This window comes from Prionailurus bengalensis, chromosome A1, assembly GCF_016509475.1.
Source record: "Prionailurus bengalensis isolate Pbe53 chromosome A1, Fcat_Pben_1.1_paternal_pri, whole genome shotgun sequence".
Lineage (NCBI taxonomy): Eukaryota > Metazoa > Chordata > Mammalia > Carnivora > Felidae > Prionailurus > Prionailurus bengalensis.
Window position 1 is genome coordinate 83,267,604 of NC_057343.1, and position 17,165 is coordinate 83,284,768.

Sequence of the window (17,165 nt, forward strand, 5' to 3'; positions counted from 1 at the left end):
GTCCATACATCATTTTGTTGACTTTCTCCACTTCTCATTAGGCCTTTGAGCATCTTTAGGTCCATCGTTCTGGAGTCTTTGTCTAATAGATCTGCCATTAAGTCTTTCTCAGGGACAGTTTCTATTGAAGTTTTTTCCTTTGAATGGGTCACACTTTCCTGTTTGTCTATAATATTTTGTGAAACACTGGACATTTGAATCTAAAATGTGTAACTGTGTAAATCAGTTTCTCCTCCTTTCCCAGGATTTACTGTCTTATTATTGTATGCTCTACGCTGAGGATCAGCCTGAGGTGTAAAGTGTCTTATGTCTATTCTGAGCCTTTCCTTGGGCATTCATGGCCACTTTCTAATTTTCCCTGTACATGCAGCTGTTTTTCAAAGTCCTAGTCTTTAAAGTCTGGCTCCCCAAAGGGGAAAAGCAAAACTGAGGTCATGGCAGTGGGAGGTGGGTGGGTGGAGTGCTGCCCCTTTAAATATCCTGAAAGTCACTTCAGCCGGGAGGTGGGAGTGGGGTGGGGGAAGGGGATTGCATTAATGGGGGAGATAGAATGAGAATCCCTGTGTGCCTGCACCTCTTTGATCAAAACTAGTAATCAGCAAAGCACAGATGCCCAACATTTGGAAGACAGGGTCCTTTTTACCCACCTTAGTTCCTGTAAGTTGTGGGCAAGGTGCTCACATGGCCAGGGGTGGGGGATGGGTAGCTGCCACTGTGTGAAGAGCTAAAATTTACTGTCCAAGTCTTCCCCTGGAAGTTGTGAGCCTTCAAGAGACTGGAGTTCCAAATAATTACATCAGACAGGTTCTATGAGTGTAATTGTTGTCCACATGGGGCGGGGGGGGGGGGGGGACAGATTCCTGGGGTGTCCCACTCCACCATCTTCCCAGAATCCTCACTGGAATTGATTGGCTTTTACTACCTTCTTATTTCACATGACTAAAACTCTCCCATTTATACAAACCAGGCCCACAACAAGCATTCACAATAGATTGGGTGGTGATGGAAGCAAAAGTTAATTAAAATTATGCTCAAACCAACTAAGCCATTAATTGGTGAGGATCAAAAGTGTTGACACATCTGATTTCATTCCAATGACTTTTTTCAGTTTTCAGATTTAGTGTAGCGTCTCCAGTCTGGAGAATTTGTAACGAAAATGTTACATTCCTGCACTGAATCAATACTAAATGAGGCCCAATTCAACCTTATAGGGTTTTTCTGTTCTTTCTCCAATTCCTAAAATACAATGCAGTTTGGCCAAGACTAGCATTGGAAGGTGGAGGGAAATGTGCCAGGCTTGGTGAGGATAGCAGTTTAACAGGAAACAGAGGGAGCATTTTCTTGGGGAAGAAAAAAATGAGCAGGGGGAGGGTTGGAAGGCTGCTTGAGTAAGGTATGGTTTGCCAATGGAAGATCCTAACTGGACCTTAAATGTGCAACATAAAAATCAGTCTTGTGGAGACCTTATTTGTGTGTAAAGGGTGAATGGGGGTTGACACTGGAGTCCCCAGACTACAAGCAGTCTACTGTACTAATACATGTACACAGTGAGGTGGCCACAGAAGATATACTGCTGAAGAAACCTAGCTTGCAATAGGTCAAGCAGAGGAATCAAAACCCCAAATTTCAAGCCCAGGTCTAGCAGGCAGTAGCCCCAAAAGACATCCAAATCCAAACCACCAGACCCTGTGATTATGGCAGTTTATATGGCAAAGATTTAGGGCCGCTAATCTGCTGCCTTCAAAACAGGGAGATCATCCTAGATTATCCGGGTGGCTTAATGTAAACGTAAGGGCCCTTACATGGAAGAAGGAAGCAGGAGATGTAGGTGCTAGCAAGCGGGCCACGAACCGACAGAAAACGTAAAGGGAAGGGAACGGATGCTCTTCTGGTGCCTCCAGGAAAGGCAGCCCAGCTGACACCTTGACTTTGGCCCTGTGAACTACAGAAATGTCAGAGAACAAATTTGCGTTGTTTTAAGCAACTAAATTTCATGTCATTTGTTATGACAGGAAGGGGAAACTAATACACTGCATACTCAAAGTTACTCAACAGAAACTGCAAGATTGAGAAATGGGGACAATTTCACGGTTTTTAAGATCTAGGGATGTAACTCAGCTTAAAAGATGCCCCTCTTCACTTTACGATCTCTGAAGATCCAACATGGTAAGCACCCTTCTAGGCCTTCATCTAAGACAAAAGCTATAATCCACACCAATATTTAAAACAAAAGCATATCTGCTAAAGACACATCACAGTTCATGTACTTAGGGTCAAATTAATGAAAACTAAATAGGCCACCCTAAAATGTAATGGTGTCAGGTCCATGAATGTTGAGCGAAAGATGGTACAATTTTTCGTATTATATAAAATAACTGGATCAAGTTCATTTAAAATAGTTGTAATTACATAGGAAAATAAAATGAACATGTAGGGCTGCATTGATTAGAGTTGGGATGCTATCATATAGAAACCAGAATTATCAAGGTTGAAAAAAAGGGTATTAGGTTACTTTGACCGGAAGAGGTAAAAGGAAAAAAAAGTGGAAAGCCACAAATGAGATGAGCCAAGAACATGGTGGCTTAGAGGCCAAAACTATTTGTCACCCCCTACTTTAGCATAACATCCTGTGTTACGAAAAAACTCACCTAAGATGGCAAGTCATGGGATCTAGTTGGCTCCACCTTGAGCAAAAGTCTAGGAAGCGTTCTGTGAGAAGTATGCAAGGTCCTAAGGAAAATGTGTTATACATAACACAATTGGTCTGAGACTGCAGGCTTCAAAAGGGTTTCTGGGTGCTGCACATTCTCTTTTCCAGTTGTAATTTTAATCAAGTCAGTATAGATGAGAAAAAGACCACTGTATATCCAAGATATCCCATCTGTCCTACTGTTGGCCTAGAAGGAAAACCCAGTAGTAGAAGCTTGCTCTCAAGGTACCCAGTGTGAACTGAAAACACCATCAACTACTCACAGTGCTTTCCCTGCCAGACTGTGCTCAAAGAGGGGAGAGACCTGGAGCCTGTAAGACCTTCCCAGTATTCTGTAAACACTACCTTCTTGATTGGCATGCTAATTACGATGCTATGAGAAAAAGTGTTCCCTGTTCAAAAATGTCTAGAAACAGCTTAATTAAAAGTAGTCTCCCAATCCTCATGGCACTGTTTCATGAGTCAGCCAGGATGTGGATATTCCACAAGGAGCCTCACCTAGGGTAGCTTCTCCCTCACTTACCTGACCACAGAGCTGAGAAAACACAGCTTAGAAAATGCTTATTCAGACATGAAAATCAGCATGCTGAAAAAAGGGGGTATGGGAAAGAATAATGGAATCTGGGTATTATACAATGAAAATTACACAAAAGAAGACACACACATGAAGATACTGCTGACATGAAAGCCTTTGCTTTTAATTTGGTCAATACACATTTGACAAAATATTTTGGAACAAAATAACCCACGAACAGGTACAAGGTATTTACAGTAACAACCGTGGAAAACAGACAATTGACGTACTCTCAAACAGAAACGTCTACTTATAAAATTTTCTACTGTGAATCTGGAAGACTCTTCAGTTCCTACTCATTACCAGGTCTGAAATCCCAATTGGTGGCGCATGAGGCCCAGGGGCAGAAGTGTAGTTCTGACACATTTGGCAGTTAAGGATCATCTATTAATGTGAACTCACAGGTAAGAAAAGAGCCAGAATGGAGCGGGGGTGTGTGTGTGTGTGTGTGTGTGTGTGTGTGTGTGTGTCAGTGCAGTGTGGAAGAACCCAAAGGGAACATCTAAGGACAAGACCTAAGTCTAAATCACACTCATCTTTCCCAGTCTCCTAGAGGAGAAGGCTGCAAATATTTTCAAACTTACTTGACCCCTCTTCTTTTAGCAGAAAATCAGCAACCCTGAGACTCCAATTTTCCATGACGTAAAAGCTAATAAACATCTAGAACTGCTCAAAATTCTAACTTTATATGATCAAATAGGAACTTCAAAATAACTTTTATGATCTGAAAATAAGGAGAGAAAAAATTTCATGCCTAATTGTTAAACATTCCAACTAATAATTTCCATTGTCTGAAGTCAGTTTCACAAAAAAAGATACACTTTATTAGATGTTTTAAATCGAGTACAACTTGCTCTGGATTAAGTGGACCGCCTACATCTTCATATTATTCAAATACATTTAAAGAAATTAGAGAAATCTTAATCCACCTGGAATATAGTTACGAATTTATTAACTTTACAAGACAGCCACATAAACAGAGGCCATGAAAAAAAGGACCAAATGCTTACCCTTTGTAACACTACCGAGACAAACACGGTACATCATACACATCAACATCTATCATTCCAACTATGCTACTTAACTAGGCTTTACAGTTTCAACAAACAACTCTGTAGATCGTATATCCACGCCAAGTGTAAAAATCAGATTTGCTGCTCCTCCAGTGGCTGTTCAAGAGCTTCCATTAGCTTTTTATTTGCCTCTTCATTATGCCGGCTTTGACAATGAGTTAAATGTTTCTTAAAGCCTCTTGGGAAATTTGATTCAAAATTACAACGTGGACATTTAAGTAAACTTTGCCCATGGGCTGCTACATGATTTTTAAGGAGAGATTCCAAAAGGAAAGCCTTTCCACAGATTGTACATTTGTAAGGGCTGTGAACATTATGCTTATTAACCAAATGATGCAAAACAGCACCTTTTTTCATAGCTCGACAGCAACAAATTTTGCAATAATACTTTCCTTTTCCACGCTTCATATATTTTGCAATCTCTTCTTCAGAGATAAAAGCCTCTTTTTCTTCAGTAAATTGTAATACGTTTTTGGACTGCTCTGGATTGGTCATGTCCATTTTGTTCTCTTTACTAAAATCAATAGATTCCACATCAACCTGCTCTTGATCGCTGCTTGATTCTTGGCCCTTGCTGTCTATCACATCTAAATCTGCTTTTATATACTCACTGCTACTAAGCTCAGCATCTGAGTTCTCTTGGTTGTCTTTCTTGAGCTTCTTTGAGGAAGGAAATAAAGTGTCTTCTAAGAGTTTCTTAGGTGTAGCTAGTAGGTCTTCCTGAACCAAAATATCACACTTTTGATCATCTATGGCATCTGTCTGTAGGTCATCACCAAGCTCAACTGCCTTCTGGGATTCTGAGAAGATAGCAGACTTGGGAAGTTCCGAGAAAAGGGCATGTTTCCGGGGCTCTGGAAAAAGAGCACGTTTTCTTGGTTCAGGAGAAGCAGGAGGGGCTGTTTTGGTGGGCTCAGAAAACAGGGCAGGTTTTCTAGGTTCAGCATCAAGAGAGAGAACAGGCTTCCAGACATCAGAGGTGGCTTTGGGGGACTCAGATGGTCCAGGTTTCCGGGTCTCAGGGAAGATAGGTTTCTGAGGCTCAATAAAAAAGGAAGACTTCCAGAGATCAGGGGAACCACCACGGGAACTTTTCTGGGACTCAGGAAAATCAAGCGAAGCAGGAGAAGTTTTCCGCTGATCCGGAGATAGCTTCCAAAGCTCTGGAGACCCTGAAGGTTTTCTGAGCTCTGGAGATCCCGCTGGACTGCGGATCTCTGGGGACAATGGTGGGCCTGGTTTACGAAGCTCAGGAGATAAGGGAGGTCCTGCTTTACGAAGCTCAGGGGACACTGAGGGAATGGTCTTCCAATGTTCAGGTGACAAGGTGGGAGTTGTCTTTCGGAGTTCTGGTGGGCCAGACTTCCACGACTCAGGAGATGCGGGGGGAGACTTCCAGGAACCAGGTGAGACTGATGAAGACTTCCAAGATGCGGGGGACACAGAGGGAGCTGGTTTCCATGGTCCAGGTGAAACAGAAGGAATTGGCTTCCAAGGACCAGGAGACACAGCTGGAGCAGGTTTAGCTGGCTTCCAAGGTCCTGATGATGCTGAGGGACTGGATTTCCAAGACCTTGGGGACCCAGGTGGCCCTGGCTTCCAAGAACCTGGTGACACAGCTGGGGCTGGTCTCCTGGGCTCTGGGGAGGCAGCAGGGAATGGCTTCCAAGGCTCAGGAGATTCCGATGGGGATGGCTTCCTTGGCTCAGGGGAGACAGTCCGGGCTGGCTTCCGAGACTCCGGAGATGCAGTTGGGGAGGGACCCCAAGGTTCAGGGGAAGCAGCTAAAACTGGTGACTCTGGAGAAGAGGCTGAAGGTGGCCCCAATGTTTCTGGGAAATGGGAGTGTTTCTGGGGTTTGGGATTAGGAAGAGTGGCCTTTACTGGCTCAGGAGATAAAGGAGTAAGTTTCTGTGGTTCTGGAGAAGGAATAGGGACTGGTTTCTGAGATTCAGAAACAACAGGGACTGACTTCGGAAGTTCAGGAGAAGAAAGAGAGGCAGATTTTGCAGGCTCAGGAGAAGGAAGAGAAGGTATCTGTGGCTCAGGAGAAACAACAGGGCCAGGCTTCTGAGGCTCCAGGGAAGAGAGAGGAGCAGGTTTTGGGGATTCTGGAGACAAAACTGGGCCAAGTTTCTGTGTTTCTATGGAAAGGGCAGGTATGGGTTTTGGGAGTTCTGCTGAATTAGAGGGTATTTTCTGGTGTTCAGGAAGAGGAGGGCTCTTCCCAGGATCTGCTTCTTTGCTTAGCTGAGTTTTTGGTTTCTCATTCCACTTCTCTGGGCCTGCGTGTTTGGATGTGATGTGATAGTACACATTAGAGTACATCTTGCTGGTGAAGAAGCATTTATGGCAGTGGAATAGCTTTGCACTTTTCTGGTAAAATATCATTTTACCTAACCCACCAGCATCCATTTCATCACAAAATTCTGGATGGATGGTGCCCATGTGGATTTGCACATTTTCATAATCTGTGCCTCGGAAACTGCAGTGGTCACACTCCAAACGTGCTGAGGGCTTACGGAGTTCCTGGAATACTTCCATTTCTCTTTCTGTTACAACACACGATTATATTCTTTGAAAGCTTTCAATAGTGCTGCAATAAAGTAGAAATTAATTATTTTCAGGGAATATAATTTTAAATAAAATGCTGTCCTAGAACTTTTCATTCTATAATTGCTTAATTTTAAGTCTAGAATGGTATGTGCATTTATCAGATAATATCTCAACAAAGATTTTGAAGAGAAAAGGTAGATGGAACTAATTTTTTTTTTTTTTTTTTTAAGTAGTGGAGTCCTAACACAGGGCTTGAACTCATGACCCTGAGATCAATACCTGAGCCGAGATCAAGAGTCAGATGCTTAAATGACTGAGTCACCCAGGTACCCCGAGATGGAATTAGTTTTTAGCTGAGCTTCAAAACTGCTTTTACGTATATCATCTCATTTAATCCACCTAACACTATGACTCAGTATTAGTATTTTCATTTATAGATGAAGAAACAGGTATGGAATGGTACCTTACCCATGTTCTAGACTACCAGTGACCCAAGCCTGACCCCAGAATTACCCAGCGTGTGCCTTACACCTTGACTCTAAAACTCTGCATCAACAAGCTGTCAGCACATAAAGTTGAGCAAACATCAAAATTAAAGCTAGGCAATTTAAGGCTGAGCAAGAAAACTAGATCCATTTCAGAAAGCACTAATTAATCTAAAATTATGATAAAGATGGCTTTTTAAAAATATCAACACATTTTATAATATTTTATCCATCCTAATATTTTATTCTTTCATTTAAGATTAATTATTTTCTGTCCCCTGCTTTTCTAGGCACTTGGGTTTAAAGATGTGTCTTGTACTATGGTGCTAACATTAGTTGCACAGGTAAGTGTGAAGGGCAACACAGAAAAGGCTGTCAAGGAAAGAAGCTCCAGCGTAGATCCTGAACGATGTAAAGGAGTTTGCTTAGCAAAAGGGCAATTCAGATAGAGGACATCCTTGAAGCAGGAACTTGCTTGCCAGTAATTATGACTTTTTAAAAGTTTAAATAAGCACGTTTTCTAGGATGGTGAAAAGTAACAGAAGCTCAAAGTTAGAAATATACTCATTCGTGCAGAACAAGATATTTACACAGTATCACTTGCTCTAAGACTACACAATCTCTCACAAAGACATGCTACACAAATAGGATTCTAAACACAATATTCTACAACCTGCTTTCATTTAAGTAAGAGCAGGTGGCTCAAGAGAACCAAGACCAGGCTCCTGAGGCTTCAGGTAAAGCGAAGAGAGGAGCAGGTTTTGGTGATTCTGGAAACAGAACTAGGCCAAGTTTTCATGTTTCTATGGAGAGGGAAGGCATAGGTTTCAGGAGTTCTGCTGAATTATGACGAGCATTTTCTAGGACATTTTTACATAGAGGAAGCACTATATTTCCTTGTACATATCTTGAATATGAGGGTGCTGCTGAAGGGAAAATTCCTACAAGTGAATTACCCAGTTCAAAGGCTCTTTGCATTTAAAACTGATACATTTCGCCCACCTCTCAGAAAGTTACAGTAGTATTGCACACCAACCAACAGTTCAGGGGCGATTCCCCAATCCCTCAAGAACACTATTATTAACTTCTAATCTTTGCTACTTCTAGGGTGAAAACTGGAGTCTCATCATCGTTTTAACGAGCTGTTCTTTAATGAGAAAGAGTGAACATTTTCCCTTTTTATTACACATGTGTATTTCTTTTGTAGGGTATGCCTTGTCCTTTTAATTATCTGTAGTCTTTGCATAAAATAAATCAGTCCTTCTACTGAAGATATGTTCCTAGTTTACCATCTCTGACTTACGGTATGTGTGTGTGTATGTGTGCGTGCGTGTTTTCACACACAACTGGTTCACATACAAATGAAAAACTTAAAGGTTTTCCTTACGACTGTTTTAAATCATGCTTTCCCACTCCATTACTTTTAAAGCAGTCTACATATTTTTCTTGTGATTTTGATGGTTTCATTCTTTTTTTTTTTAACATTTGTATTTTTACTCCATCGTGTATAAGGAGTGGGATAGTCTATTTTTTCAGCTTATTTTTTCACCCCAAACGGACAGTGCAGTTGTCTCTGCAACCCTTTTCCTCACTGATGTGTAATGTTCCATCTAGCATTTACTAAATTTTGTGTTTATGAATTCATTCTGAACTCTTTTCCTTTTTTTCCTTTTTCTTTTTAATTTTGTAAGGTAATCTCTACTCCCAACGCGGGGTTCAAACTCATGACCCCAAGATCAAGAGTCCCACGTTCTTCCAACTGGACTCTATCCTATTCTCTACCGGCTCCATCTGGTGTGTTCTTCTCAGCATGGGAACCCAACAACTGCTAAAACAGATTCTGTAACACATACAGTTTATCCAAATGGATCACAAAGTCTTTTCCCATTACATTATGTTCCATCCTTTACCAAAAGTACCAGCCACTCCCCAGGACCCACAATGTGCTCTGTGCTAACAGTAATGAAGGGTCAAAATGTATTCCTTCCATGTTACTGCTCCTCAGAAAACAGTACACACTTCTTATGTCCACAGGATCGCCCTTTAATAATTTCAAAAACATTCATTTAAAAGACTTAACAGGGACGCCTGGGTGGCTCAGCTGGTTAAGCATCCAACTTTGGCTCAGGTATGATCTCAGTTTGTTGAGTTCAAGCCCCGCACTGGGCTTTGTGCTGACAGCTCAGAGCCTGGAAGCTGCTTCAGATTTTGTGTCTCACTCTCTCTGCCCGTCCCCAACTTGTGTTCTGTCTCTCTCTCTCAAAAGTAAATAAATGTAAGAAAAAAATTTTTTTTTAATAAAATAAAAGACTTAACATTTCTGGGGCACCTGGGTGGCTCAGTCAGCAGCTCAGGTCATGATCTCGTGGTTGGCAAGTAAAACATGTAGAAAGAACATGCAGGCTAACCTCAGACCCAATGTTTCATAAAACTAGAACAATGTTAAAAGAATAGGGAAGATTTATCTTAATAATCCCACCTGGCAATAAGCGGCCCTAATGAACAGTCAAGGGATGCTCATATTAAATAATGGGGGATATCACATCATTGTAGTATAATATTCCCTATGTCGTATGTATTATGACACAGAGGTTAAGAGCTCAGGCCTGCTGGGTTTGAGGGAGTCCTAGCTCCACGATACGGCTTTTGTTAAGTTGCTAAACCTTTCTATGCTTCAGTTCCCCTAAAATGGATGTGATATTTCGTAGCATGTTCAGAGTTAGCACTCAGTGTCAGCTATGATTTGTTATATTAGAAACTACAAGAGTACCCTCTAACAAATACTTCATTTCTGGTAAATAAATATTCCCAAATGATCTTGGTAACTTTATGACTGACCAACACACAGTATCTCATCCCAAATATACTCAGGTCCCACTCGTGACAGGAAGAGGCTTTTTACTTCCATGACTTCAGAAGCTTATTAAACAAAACTATGGAGACTTTTCCCATCTTCTCAAGAAACTGGCATACAGCAAAAGTATCTTACTTAGCGACCCCTCTCCCTTCTTTCCCTAATATAGTCCCATCAATGAAATGATTTTATTTCCTATATGCTAACTCACCAACTTTTACCAATACTAACTCATAAAACAGAAGTTATCAACGAACCCAATAAGTGTACAATACGGGGATCAGATTATGAACTGTAAGGGTATAGAGCATTTCCTTCTACTACCACAGAAATGACTGAGCACAATATTCTATTGCCAGGAAGGTTTTACCAAATGAAAAAGAGGATAACACAAAAGCACAATGCATAAATAGACACCTCTGACACAGTGCAACAGTAGAGAGCTGGTCCCCTCTTCAGCCACACCCCCGGTCTCGACTACTACCCAAGTCCTGTGGATCTTTTCTACAGGCAAAGCTCTACCACTCTTTCTCCTTACTTCTATTTTCCATCAGTTGTACCTCTGTTTCTTGCCTCTCTGGAAATTGTACGCTCACTGCATTTTACAGCTGCTCTTGTAAATGAGTCCGTTTTTGAGGAATACCATTTGGCCTAAGTCACCTCAGCTTCTCTGACTGGACGGTCTCCTTTGGTCTTTAATTGTTGCCTAAATCATCAGCTCTCCCACCCTTCATCTAGTGCCACCCAATCAGTATCTCACCCATCCCATTCTCTTTCAAGCTCCTCACACTTTAAAAGTCCCCAGCTCTCCCACCTGCCCCTATTTCCTCTTCCTGTCACCAACTCTTCTGGCCAATCTCAAAGTGCCTACTACCCAAACCTGCCTACTCCTACACCTCATTATCATACTCTAGAAACCTCTTAAAAAAATTAAAAAGAATGGTAAAAAAATTCACTTCTCAAACCCCAAACTCTGTCATATAAATGCATATCTAGCACACATTCCCACATCATTACATATGAGTGTACATGCTCTTATAAGTGGTTTTTCCTTACGAAATCCAAACACTTTTCAAAAATGTTCATATCTTAAAATATTCTCCTAAACATTAAAAAGCAAACAAAAACATATGCTAAGTAAAGCTGGTAGAATGACACTATGAATCCAGGACAAGTGCTTTTACAGCAGGGAAGAAATAGAGACCAACATGCTATCCCCTGGTAGACTTACCAGCTATCTTCCTAGAAGTCTTAAAAGTCTGTCTTCAAAGGGCAGGCAAGTCTACATGGCTTTCTGACTTAACTACAGAAAAAAGCCTGTAGTACATGAAGAACAGAGATACAGAGATGAGAAGTTGGACCTGAAAAAAATAAAGGAAGTATAATCAAAACTACATTTCTGTGGTCATCTGTGGCCCTGTAATAGAATTCTGCCTATTTCTCTCGCTGTCCTGCTCCCTGCAACAGTGACAGGGGTCCGATCCAATAAGCTGAACACTTGCTTTACTGAAATAATACCAAAGGTGACCGTACCATGATGCCACCCATGTCTAATTCCACTTTAAAATCCACTACAGAATTAACGCTCATGTGTTTAACCACAGCACTCTCCAGCCCACCATCCCACTTCAGCTGATGTGACAGCACTCAGCAGACAAAACCAGGCATGTAAAGCTCTTCACGATCTGTCTGGCCGCCAACAGGTCTAAGTACTGACCCATCTGTAACTCCCCCACAAACCAAGCGTCTGAACCTTTGCACAGGCATCGCCCCTTCTTTACACTCCCTGTCTTGCACTCCTGTCTTTACACTCCCTGTCTTGTCAGACCCCTCACGCAGAATTACTTCTTAATAATGGCCACTCCCACCCCCCATCCTCTTTGTCAGCACACCTCCAGTGTAGCCTTCACCCTCTGGCAGGAGTCTGGCTCTCTGAGGGCAGGGTCTACCCATTCACCCTCTAGCCCTTGCACATCCCTGGCACACGGTGTATGCTAAGAAAGTATGTGTTTGTTACCTCTAAAACATCTGGTCATGAAGACTGGAGACCTGACCTTAGGTTCACAAGATTTTAAAACTAGAAGAGACCTAAGCTATCATCTAGCCTTTGAACATTGGGATTTAGAGCAGAAAGACCTCAGGGAGCATCTACTTTAAAACTCAATTTATAGCTGAGGAAATTCAAGCCTAAACATTAAGTAACTTGCTCAAGATGAAGCAAATAATGAGCATCTGACAAAGGACCAGATTAAAGTTCTGCCATCTATCCAGGTTCTTTCTAACACACCTTGACTAATACCCTGGAATTTAGTAAGATCTTGACAAGCCAGTACAGTGCACAAAATCAGGAAGACGAATCTACAGAGAACTGCATTCCATATTCTACACTGGACAGAAAGTCCCAGTAGATTGCTATCTCTAGCTCTGAGCAGGAAGGACACTTTGAGTTCATAACACAGGGGAACACGCAAAAAAAGCAACCAGGATGGCAGGCAGTCTTTAAAAAACATGTATTTTGGGGGGGCGCCTGGGTGGCTCAGTCGGTTGAGCGTCCAACTTCGGCTCAGGTCATGATCTCACGGCTTGTGAGTTCGAGCCCCGCGTCGGGCTCTGTGCTGACGGCTCAGAGCATGGAGCCTCTTTGGGTCTGTCTTTCTCTCTCTCTCTGCCCCTCCCCCGCTCACACTCCGTTTCTATGTTTTTAATAAACATTTAAAAATATAAATAAATAAATAAAAACATGTATTTTGGGATTACAGAAACTGATTAACTTCAAAAGTGGAAGAAGTATGGATTAATAGGTAAGGTGTCCTAGAAGCAGCAAGTGGAAGCCAGCAGGGTTACAAAGTACTCAGTCATGGACTAGAATGACTGGCCCTGCCAGGTAAGAGCCCTCCCTAATCGTAAGTCAATGATCAGCATGGGACTGAAAGAGTCGTCAGAGGACTTGAGTCCAAACCCTTCACTTTAAAATGAGAAAAGTGATGCTGACGGAGAAAAGCGCCCAAGATCACAACACTTAGGTCAGAGGAAGTAACACAAGATCCTGATTCTGGATCTCTGCTGTAACACCATGAGGTCTTTCCCATGGGGACTCCTGAGTACAGGCCAGACACACAGATTCCTTCTGCCCTCACACCCAAATTTCAGAGCTCCTAAGCCTAAGTATGAAGGTAACTCTACAAAAGTTTCCCTCATCCTACTTTCTGCCTCTACAGGCTACACGCAGTCCCTAAAAAAGTTCTGTCATTAGTGGTTTGCCAGTCCACCACATCACACTTATCTCCTATCCAACAGCTTCATTAGACTCTAACACCACTGGTTGTCTTTAAAAACATTCTGATGCATAGTTTAAAAAATAAATGCACAAAATTATGTACAGCACGGTTAAAACCAATTGGGTTCTATTATATATCCACTAGCATTTCTCTTCACCCCTAAATGTCAATTGAAAAGTAGTAAACTTTATTTGTAGTTTTAGGTTAAAGAAGAAATTGAATGCAAAGTTTCAGCTTTCATATACCTTCTTTCCTCCTCTGCACACAACTTCTGTTAGTATTTCTTATAACTGAGGAATGAATACTGATATATTATTGTTACTGAAGGGCAGAGTGTAGTTCGGGGTCATTCTACCTGTTGTACAAGCCTATAATTTTCCACACACACTGTGTCACATACCGAGCATTACAGAATGGACAGAATGTCACAGCCATAACAATTCCCTGTGCTCCTCATTAACCATTGATCTCTTTACTGTCTTCCTGGTTTTGCCTTTTCCCATACATTTTAAAAACTTATGGCAAAACACAACAAAATTTACCATTTTAACAATTTTCAAAAGCACAATTCAGTGGAATCAAGTATATTGCAATGTTGTATAACATCACCATTGTCCATTTCCAGGACTTTTCATTAGGACAAAGAGAAACTCTGTACCCATTAAACAGTAACTCCCCATTCCCCCCACCCCTCCACCTCCGCAGCCCCTGGTAATCTCTACTCAATTTTCTGTCCCTATGAGTGGAATCATACATTTGTCCTTTTGTGTCTGGCTTATTTCACTTTCCACATCTATATTACAGCATGTATTAGAATTTTATTCCTTTTTATGGATGAATTACATTACACAATTTGCTTTCCATTCATCTGTTGATAGACATCTGGAGTATTTCCGCCTTTGGCTCATTTTGAATAAAGCTGCTAGTAACACTGGTGAAAAAATATTTGAGGCCCTGCTTTCAATTCTTTAGAGTTTAGCCCTAGGAGCGGAATTGCTGGGTGTTAGAGTAACTACGCTAAAATGTGAGCAACCACTAACCCTTTTTCCATACCTCCTGACTGCACCCCTTTACGTGGCTGCCAGCAATGCACGAGTGTGCCCCCTTCTCCACACCCTCCCCAACACCTGTTATTTTTCTTTTGATGACAGCCGTCCGAGTGGGTGTGAAGTGGTACCTCATTCTGGTTTTTATTTTCCTAACTCTGATGTCTGGAAGCATCCTGCGGAGCATCCTGTGACGTGCTCACTGGCCAGCCCTTGCCCGTTTTTTAAAGCCAGGTTGTTTCTGTTGTTGAGTCGTAGAAGTTCTTTACATATTCTGGGCACTAACCCCTTCCCAGCTACGTGATTACGTGTCTCCCACTCTGGGTTGCCCAGCTCATTTTTAAGCAGCAACAATGACAAAAGCCCACGCCGACGAGGTGCCGCGAAAACTGCGTCCTGGCCCGTAGCGGAAGAAGCGCTTTCCTTCCCGAGCCGGTTCCCGACCTCCCCGCGGGATCGCGCAGAGCGTTTCCCGCCTCCCGCAGAGAACGCGGGGCTCGCCCCCCGCCCCAAGGCCCACCCCGCCGGCGGACGGGGCGCAGGCCGCTCCTCGGTGCACGTCCCGGACGGGGTTCCCCGGACTCGGGCCTTGGCGGAGGCGGGGTGGGCCCCGGCCCGGGCGACAGCCCCGCCCCGCTCCTCACCGGTGGGCCTCGGCGGCGTCCAGACACTCGAAGGACCTCGGAAGCCGCGCTCGCGGGACCCGGGTGCTCCGCGAGGCCCTGCAGCGCGGCGGCCTCCCGAATGGCTGCGCGGCGCAGGCGCGGGATGCGGGCGCGCGGGCGTGCGCGCGGCCGCGGGACGGGTCAGTGGGGGCTGATGGGAAGCTAGTTTGTCGTCCCGCGCCCTCCAGCGCCGCCCAATCAGGTCGCAGATCGCCGGGCGCCGTTTTGGGAGTACGTTGGCGTGCGGAGCAGCCCGCCCTGCCTCCGGAAGTTACGCGCTCAGTCCCGCCCCCGGAGGATCCCGGGCGCCGGCCCGGGTTGGGTCTACAGTGCTGGTTACCCTGAGCAAGTGAGCCGCGGTCTCAGCGGCTGTAGTCCTTGTTGACTCCGGCAGATCGACGGTCCGATCCCCGGCCTAAGGTCGCCTGGCCGCTCTGTTTCTCGCTTCTGCCGGTTCCTTGAGGTGAACACGCCCGCAGACCTCGAGTGGCCGGCCGAGACGGTGCTGCACAGCAGATTCATTGTCGCGAATGCCTAGTGGACCTCGCCGTCGAACCAGCAGCCCGCCGGGTTGTGCAGTCGGTACCCACTCATGCTCAGTGCAAGGCTTCTCCAGTCTGCTGTTTTGACCTCCCATTCACTTGGAACTGAGGGCCCTGCGTTCTTTGATTTTTGAGAATATTCTGACTTCTAATATTTAAATAGTGACAGGCGCATTTTAGGGCATTTGCAGGTTTTTGCTTGTGTAGCAGAGTGATCCATTAGTTGTGTTTAGATTTAATAGCCTCGAAAGAAAACTGCACAATTAAAAAGGTTAAAACTATATATATACATATATATATATACACACATACACACATATATATATACACATATATAAATACACATGTGTATGTGTGTGTGTATATATTGTGTGTATATATATGTATGTATGTATATATATATACACACAATATATACATATATATACACATACATATGTGTATGTGTATACACATATGTAGGTGTATACACAATATATATGTGCATGTGTGTATATATACATATATATATATATATATATGTATATATACACACATATATATTGTTGCCTGGGCGGGAGGCAACTGCCTGGGCCTGAAGACTGTACCTGCCAAGGTACACTGTAAACACACTCCTGGGAGAGGGAGGAGGAACCATTCATCTTGTAAGGCACAATAAACAAACATTTTAGAATCTCTTTAAAAAAGAGCATTTTGGGGCACCTGGGTGGCTCAGTCGGTTAAGCGCCCGACTTCATAATCTCACAGTTCCTGAGTTCAAGCCCCGCATTAGGCTCTGTGCTGACAGTTTAGAGCCTGGAGCCTGTTTTGAATTCTGTGTCTGGCTCTCTTTCTGTGCTCCTCCCCCCACTCATGCTCTGTCTCTCTCCTTCGAAAATAAATAAAAACATTAAAAATTTTTTAAAAAGAGTGTTTTATTCAGGTCTAGATTAGGACAACTTCCTGTGATACACAATCTTCGGTATAGAGTTATATACATTTTTTACATTAAAAGTCCCATTTTTTTATGCAAAGAATGTTTCCAAGAGTTGCAGACTTTAAGTTTCCAGTATATGCAGTGCTGTATGACTTTAATCTTGAAGGAATCAGGGAAGTTTCTTACTTTTTCTTATCTTTTTGTGTTAAGAATGCTCCTTTTTGTTATTTTATTTAATGAAGCAGACATAGTGTGTGCTACAGACCTTGGTAAATGTTAAGTCGTTTCCGGAAGCCCAGGAGTAGGGTCCCCAAATGTTAAAAGTTGAAAATTTTCTTTACCTGGGAAAACACCTCCCACTCTCCCAAGTCCAAACTGTGACATGAACTTTTATCTACTAACACAACAAAACTTTCTTTGTGAAAAAGGAAAGTTGAACACCACATTAAATATACAGAAAAAAGGC

General features: G+C 43.0%; 1 protein-coding gene across 2 annotated transcripts; it reads right to left on the bottom strand.

Annotated features, from left to right (window-relative positions):
- Positions 1 to 3,381: 3,381 nt before the first annotated feature.
- CHAMP1 (chromosome alignment maintaining phosphoprotein 1) lies at positions 3,382 to 15,394 on the bottom strand. Of its 2 annotated transcripts, XM_043583818.1 has the most exons (3): positions 15,221 to 15,394; positions 11,484 to 11,613; positions 3,382 to 6,953 (listed from the first exon to the last, which is right to left on the bottom strand). In XM_043583818.1, exon 3 carries the CDS (start codon positions 6,899 to 6,901, stop codon positions 4,430 to 4,432), a length of 2,472 nt encoding a protein of 823 aa, XP_043439753.1. In that variant the 5' UTR covers positions 6,902 to 6,953; positions 11,484 to 11,613; positions 15,221 to 15,394; the 3' UTR covers positions 3,382 to 4,429. The 2 variants fall into 2 exon arrangements, with proteins under 2 accessions (XP_043439753.1, XP_043439764.1); XM_043583829.1 differs by lacking the exon at positions 11,484 to 11,613 and having other exon boundaries at positions 15,221 to 15,346.
- Positions 15,395 to 17,165: the final 1,771 nt, after the last annotated feature.

Excerpts from the sequence above, each read along its gene's own strand:
- CHAMP1 (XM_043583818.1), bottom strand. The coding sequence starts at position 6,901 with ATGGAAGTATTCCAGGAACTCCGTAAGCCCTCAGCACGTTTGGAGTGT.